At 42.5% G+C, this 14,151-nt stretch overlaps 1 protein-coding gene across 2 annotated transcripts in view; it reads left to right on the top strand.

Annotated features, from left to right (window-relative positions):
* Positions 1–14,151, top strand: part of LOC104936418 (guanine nucleotide binding protein (G protein), alpha activating activity polypeptide, olfactory type) — a 50,321-nt gene that overhangs the window by 15,802 nt on the left and 20,368 nt on the right. For both annotated transcript variants that reach the window (XM_027288667.1, XM_027288673.1), the window contains exon 5: positions 5,956–6,053. In XM_027288667.1, coding sequence (XP_027144468.1) covers positions 5,956–6,053 — 98 coding nt within the window. The remainder of the gene's footprint in view (positions 1–5,955; positions 6,054–14,151) is intronic.

The raw sequence follows: 14,151 nt of genomic DNA, 5'->3' as shown, positions 1-14,151 counted from the left end.
AGGCCCGGCTAGGCCAAAGGGAACAACATGGCTCTGTTTGGACTGTCTGTGCTTGTCATCAGTCTCAGGCTTCACTGCTTCACTCAGTGTCACCACTACATTGTCACTTAGTGCCACCAGGCATGATATCCAATACAGCGCACGAGAACGTAGCCAATCAGTAACCTGTGGCTTTCACCTGTTGGCGCCGTTGTGAAATGTGGAAGTATGTTTCACCTGGAAACTTTTGGATGCGTGATATCATGGTGAATCACGTTCATTCATCTTGAACTCTGATCTCGATGTGAAAGCTTGTCTTGATGAACATGATGTTCAGTGCACTTTGGTCAAGTTTAGCAGCTGTTTTGTTGATAAGTTATTGCCATGCACAGGAAGTAGAAGAAGAAGTAGACAATAATCTTTGACTTCCTACATTTTCCTGAGTGGCTGCATGTGAATAGGTGGCGAGAGTGATGGCAGTAGCTTTGGTTGTACCATTATGAAAGTTTTTACTGGGGCTACACCTAAGAATATTTTTATTATTCGCTCATCTGCCAATTATTTGTCTATAATTTGAGAGAAAATTGAGTCCCAGAGCCCAATGTGACATCTTCAAATGTCTGACCAGCTGTACAGATCTCAAAGATATTTAATTTACAACGATACAACAGTCAAATGCATACAGTTGCTTAAAAAACTCCTCAACCTATGAATCCATTATCAAAATAGCTTTCTCCCAATTTACTAATCAATCATTTGACTGATTTCTGGCTCTTAATTTCCACAGTACAATCATCAAAACCAAAATTAGCTTGTTGTATGACTTATCTCACTAAGACGATATGGCAGTCTTTACACACCATTTAAGACTAAAATGCTTTACCGCGTAGTGGTGGCCATGGAGATGAGTCATTAAACTTGCTTTTATTGGCTGCCACTCTTTTTAAAAAAAAAAATCAACTCAATCTTTTTCTTTCAAATCACAACATTTTTTGAATCCAATCTAGCCAAAGCGTCTCTGCGGTGAAAGGAAAGACTTTCTTTTTAAAATGTTAAACAATGTTTTCTGTCTCTGACACGAGAGCGTAGTTAGGTTGTTTTTTTAGTCCAGAAGAAGAAGAAGACGGCCTGAGAGAGAACAATGTTGGCTGCGTTGCATCATGGTCTTCAACACTCGACACTGTTTGTGGATTGTGTTTTAAGAACTTCAGTCAAACTTGTGTTAAATATCTTCATGTAAAGTCACAGGATCTATATTTGGCTGTCAACAAGATAGGGCTAAAAGTGCGAGATACACTGACTAGATTTGGTGGGGATTTTTCCTTTGCATGCACCTTTTTATAACTGGGGGATTGTGTAAGACAACAGTTTCCCCTTGTCTTACATGTAAATCAACAGGCCTAGTTTTACTGGAGCGTAGTGTCTACCATCAAAGCGTCCTTTTTTTTTTTTGTCAAATCTTTCCCTACAGTAGCTTTGGATAACAGCAGAGCCATGGAAAAGAAAGCACTGATACAAACGGTCGTCTATGCAAATGGAAACAAATGCCACTGTGGTAGCTTTTGCTAGCCACCCGACAGTGTCTGTCGACTGTGTTGGAGCAAATTCAAATGAGCCCCAGCCCCTGTTTTAGCACCGTGTAGCTTTCAGTCCGTCAGACATTTGTACATCATGTCCATCTGATGCTAAAACAAACTGAGCAGGCCTGCTAATGTTATTGTACTCTCAACACAAAGACAAGGATAAGGTTCACCAAAGTTTGTTCTCGTGTTTTGTTTTGTTCCTTTTCTTAAAGATATGCATTACAGCGTGTGGTGGAAGGTGAGCTTTGTATTACGTCCAGCCCCACCCATTGTTGAACTGATCTATTTTTGGGTTTGGGTGCAGAATTACTGTACTGATAAATGGTTTAAATATTACACCGCGGCTAAACTTGGACACATCGGCAACTGTCAGTGAGCGTGTAACTTTATTTAATGTTGTCTGATGTCAAGTTTACAGGCCGACTAATAATCATCGACTTCCTATTGAGGAACGTGACCCGCTTTGTGCTGCTTTTGTTCTTTGCTACAGCTGTAAAGGGTAACACCTCTTATAACGTTCCCCCTTGCTGCCGTCTTCTTGGCGATTTTCCTCGTGATGAACGGCTTCGGGTCCTAGAAGTTTGTTTTCGCCTCTTAATTGATTACTTTAAGATCCGTGATGTATGTGGGGCAAAGGGTGGCACGGAGGGCTGCTCCGTTTTTGGAACCATGTTATGAAAGATGAACGGTCTCGAACAGTCGCTCCCTCGCTCTCTTTTGCTTTTGCTCTCTTTTTTTTTTTTAGCTAAATTTGTCTGTACTCTTTAACTGAGGTAACCCATGAAAGTCAGGTCTCTCTCTCTTATCTAACACAGATATTCTTTTCCAATCGAATAAATGTGGCCATGATTGATGGTTTACTAAGGAGGCAGCTGGTTGTCTGGCTGTCTATGTATGGAGGGATTTGAGGTTAGTGGTCATTGTCGTTGGTCGCTGTACATTTTGCACCAAGGCCAAAGGTCTCTTCAAAACTTTAGCCTACCCAAAGGAATTCTAGTGTCCCCTTGCAGCGGAAGATGCAAACCATTCGCTCCACAACTTTGTTTTCCTAAGTCGAATCAGATTTAGGCCATTTTGTTCTCTCTGTGTCAGCCTGACCTATATGATTCAAGTGAAATATTACATCACACACACCCAACTTGATTAACATTGAAGCTAAGGCTGAGCTGAGAGTTGGTCCTAGCAGAGAATCAGCATCTCATGGTCGTCGATGGAGGCGAGGGCAAGGGGGGGGTGATGGAAGACCACAGGAAAGAGTTAAAAAAGCTTGTGTTAAAGCAAATTCCCTCCTGGTCTCTTTCTGTGTTATCAGTTCCTCTGTAGGGCACTGCAGCACACACTACATTTATTCAAAGGCCCAGTGTCACACGCCTCTGTGGAAAAGAGCCCTGAGGACCATACTCTGCTTTTTTTTTTTTTTCCTTTTTCCCCCCCCTCGTCCTCCCTTCATCCAGTCCCAATGCTTGCTAGCTTCGTCGTCTGTCCCGTCTTTGAGTTTTCAAGCCCCCTCGACGTCTGGCTGGTATAAAAAATTCAGTGAACTCAGTAGCAGAAGAATGTAATCAGCGCTGTTGAATCTTATTGATATTAGTCGAGGTGGGTGTACAAGTTTGACTGTAACAGAAGTGGAAGCAAATACAGCCGAGAGATAGCAAATATGGCCCCATTTCCTTTGTTAATCAAGCGTTTGGCGCAGCATGTGCATGCCATGTTGCAGAAAAGCAGAACCTTGGTCGTCAAATTAAAAATATTGTGTCGCTGTATCATACTGTGGTTGATAGCCAGACCACGCTTCAGCACAGCTAGCATGATAGCAGTCTTTAGGTTATTTCTGACTTCAGCCTCAAGTGCGAGCCTATATTCGTCTGTAACAACGGAAAAAAAAGTAAACAAATATTAATGTATCTCTCTGTGAGGCTTCTGCAGACTGGATCGGTGGATTTCCTCCATGTTGAACTTAATCACCGGATCTGCCGAGAGGAGATCTCCCAGAGCATGTGATCACTTATCAGCCTCCTTCTTCCCCCTCTCTCTCTCCCTCTCTCTCTCTGGTTCGGGGCTACTTTCACCCTCTCTCCCCAGTCGGAGCGCAGAGCCAGTGCTGAGTGCAGAGAGTCATGTGGTAGTTCTAGGCTAGAGGAGGAGCCCATCTGAAAGACATGTGCACAGGAGGCGACCAGGGATATTAGCCCAATCATCTTTGTTTAGGGGCATACAGAGAGTCCTGGGAAACGTCTCAAAGTCAGTGATAAGATGATTTCCCACCGAGACTATCGTTTACAGCATCATGCCTATGGATGGATTTGTGCTGGTTATATTTGTATATTTTTATGAGCTGTAGTACAGAGAATCGGTCAGTACAGTTATGGCATCTGAGTGTGCCACCTTTTTGCTTTAGCTTGCAGTTTAGAGAAGAGAGCTTGTGACCAGAAAGTCATGAGTTTAAATTCAGGAACTGCTGGATAAACCTGTATCGAGGAAGTAAACGAGAATTCATGTCCCCTCCCTCTGCCACTGCAAAGAGAGGTGTAAAGTAAATAATTGCAAGCGCTGTTCATTATACAGTATTAAATGTTTTTTCGGAGTGGCCTACAATTATGCTGCAGAGGCATGTTGTGTCAGATATTACGTTAAATTTGATGTAACCAAGAAGAAAAAGAATACATGAGAAGCTGTTCAAACAGAGACTTCATGTGACCGTTCGTGACTGCGTCTCTGTAGTCTAGTTTGTACTGCACAAGTAATTATACTGTTAATATGACTTGCAAATTTTAAAAGGAACACTTCACCATTACCTCAAACAACTGTTTGTATAACTACCAGCCTGTACGTGCGGCGTCTGTAGCACTAGATGCTATCTGCGAGCACAGGGTTTTCATACAGTTCCCCCGCAACCTCATTTTGACAACAAGACTCAGGCTAGCTGTTTCCCCCTGCTTCCAGTGTGTGTGCTAAGCTAGGCTAAACACTACGTATGTGTATTCTGTACGGGTTAAGGTTGTCACGATTAAACTTTGATACAATACTAGTATCAAAAAAAACAATACTAAATACTTCTTTTTATGCTACGACCAAGAGCAAAAACATCCCAGTTGCAGTTTTCCACCGAATGACTGTAACTATATTTTATTTGATTACATTATTATATAGTAGGTTATTTCAAGAATTTTAATCCACCATATTTTAGTCTTTACTACTTTAATCTGCTCACCTTGCTTTTGCTGCCCCCCCTCCCCCTCCACACACACACACACACACACACACACACACACACCTACATGTTACTGTACACACACCTGCTTGCCCCGCCTCGTTCTGTTGTTGTCTGGCCGTATCATACAAAAACAGCAGTTACTGTTGTTAAGTCGCCTGAAAAACAAAACTTGCGTTTCGTGTTTTTTTTTGCGATCCTGTCTTTCATAACATCAGGCGTGCCGAGGAGGCTCGCTCGAAATGAACGCGACCGCCGTGTTACCGAATGACCAGGGGTGTTCACTGTTTACTGTTGCAGTTTGTGCTTGTTCAATAAACACTGCGTCCGCTTCTTCAACCAGTTACCCGATAACATCTCTCTCTCTCTGTGTCTGCCACAGTGCGTACGTGATTGGGGGGCGAGAGCAAGGTGGAGTTAATCAATCGAGGGGCTTTGTTTTGATTGTAGTTTTGTTTCTTCAGTACTGTCGAATACTATTTTAAACACATGGTATTGATACCGTTGACAGCTGAAGTACAGGCACATAGTTCCCATTAAGAAAGCAAACTACACAGAAGCTACAAAGAAATGTTCGAGTCTGAGCTGCCCATGAGCAAGGCAGATGCTTTAAATAACCAGTTCTGTCTAGAAGAGAGAGGGTTTTGTGTGCAAATGTGTGTATGGAAGTGTGGCACTACAAACTATGTGTGTATGACTCTTTGGATAAATGTGCAATATTTCAAAAATTTCCATTTGCTTTCTGTAGCCACCACAACTTTGAGCATCATAAGTCACGTTTTCAAAGTGCATGTTGAGTTATCAAATGTTTGTAAGTAAAAATACTAAAAGGCTAGTAAGTTGCTGAACACATGATATGCTTAACTATAGTTACCTGCATTTTCTACAGTACAAAAAGGCGACATAGATACTAGGTAATTATGTGAACATGATTTTAACACTCCGCACAAGATCCTGCGATACTAATTAAATGTTGATGATGCGTACGAAGCATGAAGACTCACAAAGGATGCTGTTAAAGTTACTAACCCTGTGCATTGTGCTTCCACAGTATCAGTATGAAAGTATTCAAGGTCCCTGACCTTCCTATCATGACATTGTACCACAGTTTGTTGAGTCTTTTCGTTGTCCGACGTGTGTGTTATTGTCTGTTTCTTTATATTTCTCTTTCTTTTCCTCCAGGAGTTCTTTGATCACGCAAAGAAGCTGTGGGACGATGAAGGAGTGAAGGCATGCTTTGAGAGGTCCAATGAGTACCAGCTCATCGACTGCGCACAATAGTGAGTTTAAAAAAAAACATCTTGTGGTATGATTTGTCTTAGATTGCTCTTAACTACATAGCATAGTGAGAACAAGACAGGTGAGCTGTTTTTTTTGTTTTACACAGCCTGTAAACTCATCCCTGCTCTGTCCGTCCTCTTTGTGTCATGTTTGAGATGAAAGCTCTGCAGTGTGCGCTGGTGTCATGTCATACATGAATATGGCTGAGATATGTTTACTCTGGGTGTGGCAAGGCAAGCGGCAGTTGTATTCGTCCTTTGGAAAATCATACATACATCTCCTCGTGTCAGCGTGTTTGACATTTCACCACGGCAATATGCAAAGTCTGGTGTGGCTTGTAATAAAATGCAACAACTGTGCGATTCTTTGGAAATGCGCCGATGTAAAACGTGTGTGTTTACACATGTAAAATGTAATAACGCTGTAGTTAAAGGTTGGATTTTGTGCTTCGGTGTTGGTAACAGGCTACCTGTGCGGTTGATAGACTAAATTTCAACGTCTCTAAGGCTGGACAAAAGCTACGTGGCTCATGATTTGATTTTGGCTACAATCTGTCGAGAGTTTTTCCTAATACAATTGTACTCCAGATACTGTAGTTAGGAAATACTGATAACTCCATTGTGGCAAGGTGCAGAAACTGATGCCCCAGATTGTTTGGACAGCTCCTATAGTACCTTGGGCCACCTTAGGGCGCCTGGTTGCACACAGTGGAAGGCCCCTATGTCGCCTGTAAAAGGAAGTTTGGATATGCAAAGTGACTCGCTGATTACAGTCGCCTCTTTCTGCTTCCTCTCTGACTCACCTCTGGATTCACATGTAAATATGAGGACATGTTCATGGTACAGACTCAGGAGTGCAGCACGCTGGAAGTTGTCCCCTCCCATCCCAAAGGTTGGTTCCCTTTATCTCTCAGGATTCGGTCAAAGGCACACTTTATCAGTGACTGGGGATATTGTCTTTTTGCCAGCGAACTGTGAGCCCGCTTTACATGGGTGTAGTGTCGAGATGTTTTTAAAGATGTTACATCACGTAGACAAACAGTCTCTGTACTCCTTTTCCTGAATATCTTCCGTCCCTTGAACATAAATTTGACTTCGGGTCAAGTCTTCCCTGAAAGCAGCTTCCATAGAAAGGAGAGAGATAGTCAGGTGATGGTTGGAGAGTCACATGAATCTGTAAGGTGGAGCTGTTACAGTCCAAGGCCTGTGTTTGTCTTTGCTGCTCTGAGTCAGTCTGTGTGCAGTACAGACTGCACAATATGTAAAAAAGCATCCTGTGTTTGTTTTAGTCAATATTCCGGTAACGCAGCGATACCACATAATATTGTGGGATCGTAAACATCGAAACTCTGTGCATGCAGCGGCCTGCTGGATGTCGAAATCAGAAAGAATATTCTAGATTGTAACAAGCGAGGCATGCAGCTTAGAGGAAGCACTGAAAATACAACTGTCCTGTGACATGAGTAAACATTAACAAGTGGTAGAGTGAAATGAAGACAGTGGAAAGCGTACAGTATTTAAATAGAGTGGTACTGGTTTATGTTTGCAGTCACAGTGCATATATTGGCTTTGAACTTCCCTGTGCGTTCTGTCCTTATGTTGTTACAATACATCCCCTCTATGCTGCCAAATGACTGATGCTTAATTGTTTATTTGAATTCCCAGTTGTCCTCCCCGTTTCCAACCTCCTCCTCTTCGATATCACTTTTTTTTTTTTCTTTTCTTCATTCGATTGCTTCTCTCTCCTGCCCTTCTCCCCCGTCCTCCTATCGCCGCCTCCCCGGCTGTTACGTCGGCTGCTGCTGATTGGTTAACAGCCGGTGAGCAGTTGTATGTTTGACCAATAAATCATCATGAAGCTAACAAATTTATTTTACTGGTGTGTGTGTGTCTGTGTGTGTGTGTGTGTGTGTGTCTGTGTGTGTGTGTAAAGGATAAGGAAAAATGATAGAAAGTTACAGCTTCATGAGGTTCAAATGTACAAACTCTGATTTCAGTTTTGATATGGTTAATAGTCATGCAGTCTTTTACTTTGTATGTCAGAGGTTTTGTGTTTTTTTTCCCCCAACTCGAACAGCTGTGTGGATAGAGCCGGTGATTTGTTCAAGTGCTTTTCCTCGCCTATAAGAAGGTGTACGTGTGATTTAGTGCTGTGAATTCACCACAAAAGGACATACACATTCAGAACCTCTAAACATACTAAACCAATCTGTTTCCAGTGATAGAAAAGCATCTCGGTAACTACCCCGAGCTGTTTTTCACATGTGCAGCTCCTTTTTGAAATCTCACTGCAGAGTAGAAACATCACAATATGCCTCTATTGTCGGTGTGTTTGATTGATGTCTGGGATTTGTCAGACTGCGGCCTCTCACTTACTTCCTCTCTCAGTTTTTAACCTCCGTATGAACTATGAGGATGGAGGGCATTCATAGATACTCTGTCCTACATGGCAGCACATCTGTCTGTGTGTAAAGGCACACGCACACACACACTCTCCCATTGTTGTTATGACCACTAAACTACAGTAACTGTTCTCAGTAACTCTCCTGGAAGTAAGGGAAACAGTGGCAGACGGCCTCAGCGGCCAACTGGGTTGAAAGGAACGGGGCAGAGGTCATAACTTTGGATACACGTTGTGTTGTTTGGACAATATCTGGTGTGTGGTTTCGGCTGTTAGCTCAGAAAAGAGCTAGCACTGAACAAACCCTGCTCGAGTCAGTCCAGGAAGCTCTCATATCATCTTTCATCACATTCACAGACTTGTGTTTGTGTTGTAGGCTACGTCTTGGATCACAAATGTGATAAGGGCGCTTTCAGAGTAAATTAAAGAGGAAGTTGGCCTACATGTGACTGTTTGTGGGAGGAACTGATTGGCAGGCAGCGACCTTACTTGCAAACAGTCAAACACAATAGATACATTGTGGTTAAAAAACCACCAAACAAGACCATGGCAGAATAAGATTCATTTGAATGTAGCTATAGGTCGTATGTAGATTCTGTGAAGGCAGATTATATACCTCTGTCTACGTTGTCCTTCACAGTCCTTGCTCCACTGGCTGATATTTTTTTTCCAGCAGGCCTAGCGCCGGACGGCCCATTGGACAAAGGCACAGGAAATAAGTATGGGCCGATGGCGAGCGCTTGTTATGCCAAAGAGCATGTCCATATCGATGCTTTTGGAATCCTGTCACCCATCGATCTGCCCTCTGCATCGCACATTTATACATTTTAAGAGCACAGATATGTGTCTGCCAGTTGATTGATTACGAGCTATTTTCAGCTGCGGCGGGCTCGGTTCCATTGCAATGCCTTGGACGTGTCAACGGCAAAATCAAACACTTTTTCACACGCAAATCTGAACTCCCAGGCCTCCTGTCTCTTTTTTTTTTCTTCTTCTTCTTCTTTTTTTGTCCACCAGCAAATACAACACAATTCATGACACAGTTCATATACAAAGATATTTCCTACTGTAGTGGATTATTGTTATCCAGTGTTAACTGCTGTCTGGGTCGGTGTTAGTGTGCTCAGTGGTTGGGAAGCCAGGCTGCAGCAGCAGGGACTGTGAAACAGCTGAGTGATGCAGCTGCAGTCTCTGCCCGATGAGGCCGGAGTTAGTAATCCAGATATTTTATGATTTAAAATGAACCTCCAAAACGTTTCGAGTGGTCTCCCTTGGATCGTTCAGAGTCACTGCCTATTTAAGAAACGCCATGGATTGTGGGCATTGTAGTTTAACAATATAGTTTTAGCGTTTGATGTATAAAACAAGAGATACTGAAGAGAAGTCAGCTTCATGTGTCCTGAATTAATTCAACTGCTGTTAATCCACAGGCACTTTGTGCTATAGAACAACTAATTGATCAAATTCAAAGTCGAACATCTTTAGGTTTTGGACAATCGATTAAACAACATGAACGTAACCTGCTGCTTTATTTTTTTTCCCCTCTATTTTCTGGTATTTATTAGACCAGACAATTCATCAGTTAATCAAGAAAATAAATGGCAGATTAATTTATAACAGAAATAATTCCTGGTTGAACCCCTGTTTGGAATTGAAGCCCTGTTGCTTTACTGTAAATGTTACTCATCCTTTTGTACACTTTTGTTTTTTGTTTTATTTTGTAATATTCCAAATGATCGTCCCTCGACAGTTATTAATCCCACATTCCATCTAGAGTTTATGGTAATCACCCACCACACACACAGACTAGTAAACACACACACGCACACAACAAACAGGGAAACAAGACTTGGCCCTGACTCACCCTCCTTACTGAGACAGATGTCAGATTGTTCCTGCTTTAGTCGTCCTGAGATATCGACCCTGATGAGAATTAAATGGAAGAGGCAAAGATAAGATTCTGAGGAAAAAAAGTTTGGCCTCCTCAGGATGGATTGGAAAATGGGTGTCATCACTACCCATCTTCACAAGACTCTTACTGGAAATTAAGTAGTTCACCACTGGTCTGACGTTTCTGGAAATTTGAAGTCAGTTTCTGTAAATACATGAATCATTTAGTCTATAAAATGTCACCCTTATGGACAGCTGTACACTACGTTGGTTGACAAGTTGAAGGATTTTAATTTGATGGGCTGACTTTGCTCACTAGCGAGACAACAACCATGTTAAACAGCCAAACGACTAAAAACCTGTCTGTGATTTACTCAGGTCTGTCCTCTTGTTCTGTTGATGTCCTCTTCGGTTTCATTGCCTCTGCCTTGATGTCCCTACTGACTATATCGAATTTGGACCTGTGTGTGTGACGCAGTGTCGTAAAGCAGTACGTCATTCTCGCAGGGCGTCTTACCCGCTCAACCCAAGTTATAAAGTCCAAGAACAGGTGTTCAGGAAAGAGGTGCTGTTCTATTACAATTCAGTATTATCACAATGATTTTGAAGCTGAAATAGTTGCATAATGTTGCAGAGAAAATCAGCAGATAAACCAGAATCAAGCTCAGAAAAGTTTAATCTTAAAAAGGGACTGAAGATAATTGATTAGCAAAGTAGTCGCCTATTGATTAATCAACTAATCGTTGCAGCTGCACAACACAGAATTGAAGGACTTTGAGCACCTTGTGTTATCCCTCTTGTCAGGAGAAGGAACTTATTTCCATTTTATATCAAATAATTGAGTTACAGAGTTTTTTTTTCTACCAATATTTCCAAAACGTTGTTTATGTTGTGTTAAAATCTGCAAGGTTCATCGCAGGTCATAGATGTGATGTAGGCTAGTTGGTCCAGGATAGAACGGTACGGCGGGGACGTGACAGATCTCCAGCAGTCCCAGCGTCCTGGAGATGGGACCGCACATTAGACATATCCAAGGCTGGGTCTGGTTCTTGGCCTAGGCTGTGGCTGGGGTTGGGGCTGGGGTGTAGTGCTGGTCACGGGACTCTGTCACCAGCCTGGGGGCCACTGACACAGTCATCTGAGGCAGTAAAGTGCTAAGAATGGTCGGCATTGTCAGCCAGCCCCAGCCCCTGAAGGGCCTACAGAAACAGAGGGGCTACGCTTCGCAAACAGTGGCTCTCCTCAATAAGGAGCCTCTTCTGTTCACGGAAGAGCCAGAGAGAGCGATATTTATACACCGGCTGCATGTCACTGCTTTTTTTCTGTCACTAATAAGTTTCTTCATTTCTTAATGTTTGAGCTGATTTGATGTACAGAGTATAACACAAGGGGACGAGGCCGGGCTCTTCTTACGTGTCCAAATTGATCTGTGTAATCACTTTTTTCAGATCGGTTATCAGGTTACTTTCAACACATAAGCAATGGATTTTCTGCTGTCTCACTGCAGCCATTTGAAATCGTGTTAGACCTTCACGGACTGTATTGTTCTGTCCAGGTTAGGGCTCGCACGGTTTGAGGACGAAAGTATGAATTTATGCATCTAAAAAAGCTTGAATCCGTCTGTGTCTGTAGGGTCAATGATGTTGTTAAACAACAAAGAACAGAAAGACAGTGACGGCAAGGTGTGGAGTAGAGTAAGAAATTCAGAAATGAGTTTTTTTAGTAGCAAAAAGAAAGAACAAAAACAACTTCTAATCTGTTACACAAAGTCACAAAAACGACAGACGCACGGACAACCAGCGTGCTCCAAAAAGTCAAACGATGCTACAAGGGACAAAATTAAAACACATAACCGGCACAATCCTCAAAGTTGTTTGTGAAACGGCACCAATTCTATGTTATTTAAGTGCTTTTGATTGCATTTTAAACTGTTTATATCTCTTTTGGGTGTGCTCATACTTTCTCTAGTTTACTTGCTCTCCAGTAAACAAACTGTTAAAAATAGCCTTTCAGTTCACTTTGTGAAACCTCTTCATCCTTTTCTAGTGAATTCTGCGTCCACGCTTTTTTTTTTTTTAAAAACAAGGTAATCGCTCGCACAGCTTTCACTATAGCACGATAATTCAAAATCATGTATATAACTACACAATTGTAAATAAAACACTTTCTTCATAAGAGGCCTTAATCCAGATTAACAAAAACCTTTGTGTCGCTTACTAAAATCAGATGACCCTGCTGTCAGCTGACTGAAGACTAATCAAAGGGAGCACTATGGAAGTGTGTGTGTGTGTGTGTGTGTGTGTGTGTGTGTGTGTGAATATATCTGCGAGTGTGTGTCTGCGAGTGTGTGTGTTTGTGTGTGCATGATTTCTGAGGGGAAAAAAGGGAGGAGGAGGAGTGGTTTGGAGCTGAACTGTAGAATCTGATCTACTGGAAGCTCAGTGGGACTCCATCTACACAAACCACTGTCCTTAAGGTTGTTAGAGCCCCCTGTGGGACCGACTCTCTCTCCACTATCCCTCTTGCTCTCTCTCTCCCCCTCTCTCTTTCTCTCTCTCTCTCAGTCTGTCTATTCAGTCCCTCTCTTGAGGCCACAAAGCAGCAGCAGAGAGGATGTTGCAGGACACATGAGAACACATGTCGTTCCCCTGTATGAAGTCTTTTTCTGTGTGTGTGTGTGAACCTCCCCCTTTTCAGATCATTTAACATTCAACATCTTCGAGTTTACAAGTACGGCACAAGATTTAGCGTCACTATAACTGTTAATGGCTTTGTCTGTCCATTATTGTCCGTCATTAAGTGCTGTGGAAGTTTAAAGTCGTACATGTCGGGGGTATAGAAAGCTCTCAGACTGGCCGGGCATTTGGAAACAGTTAAGAGAGCCTAAAGCTGCCCAGCATAGCATGTCACAAGATTAGCTACACTCCCAGTGTGTTTTTATTTTGTTTCTAGAGACCAGAGGCTCCGACAGCCTGTATTTAGTTTAGTCAGTAAGTCGGATCATCACTGAAAGCCGATATACGTTTTAAATATCTCAAATCAAAATGGCTGAGTAACTCTTGTGTCAGTTTTTAAATCAGCAAAACTGTGTCATGTTTAGATGCTTCGTAGGATCGTGTTAATTTTGTCCCTCTGCTGTTTTTAATACGAGCAGCGTCGCAGAGAGAGAGAGAGAGAGAAAAACTGGAATTTATGTTCCACTTAAAGAACGGGAATAGTTTCTATAAATAGATTTTTATTTTTGGGTTAAAATGTGCGTCCATTTTAAAGGACAGACAGACACACTAGAGCGAGAGGCTGGTGAATGGCGGATATCTGCGAGTCTGTTACTGTGTGCCGACTACGCACACATACAGTACACACACACACACACACACACACACACACACACACACACACACACACATACCTTTCTCATGCACACACACACACACACACGCCTAAACTTTCCCCATTCCCATTTCCACAGGGCCCCATATCTCAATGTGGGAAGGGAGAGAAATAAGCAGCGGCGTGCTGCCTCTGCCAGCCTGTCGGATTTGAAGTTTATTAAGTATATCAAACCAGGGCCGGCCCCCTCAGGGAACATTTGCAATCCAAAGCTCTGCTCGCTGTTGCTTCCGCCAGCATCAAGCTGTCACAAACACTCCACTTAATTTGCAAAGCAGCGCACAGAGGGGGGAAAATAAGAAAATAGGAAACAAGTGTCATTTTTCACCATGTGTGAGTACACCATTTGCATCTAAATCAATCTGATGAAAGTTGTTGGTTTTTTGCTCTTGGGGAGAGGTGATGCATTGGGTTGTT

Source organism: Larimichthys crocea, chromosome II (assembly GCF_000972845.2).
Source record: "Larimichthys crocea isolate SSNF chromosome II, L_crocea_2.0, whole genome shotgun sequence".
NCBI classification, from domain to species: domain Eukaryota; kingdom Metazoa; phylum Chordata; class Actinopteri; family Sciaenidae; genus Larimichthys; species Larimichthys crocea.
Note: the sequence above shows the minus strand (reverse complement) of the source record. Positions and strands in the feature narration are given on the sequence as shown.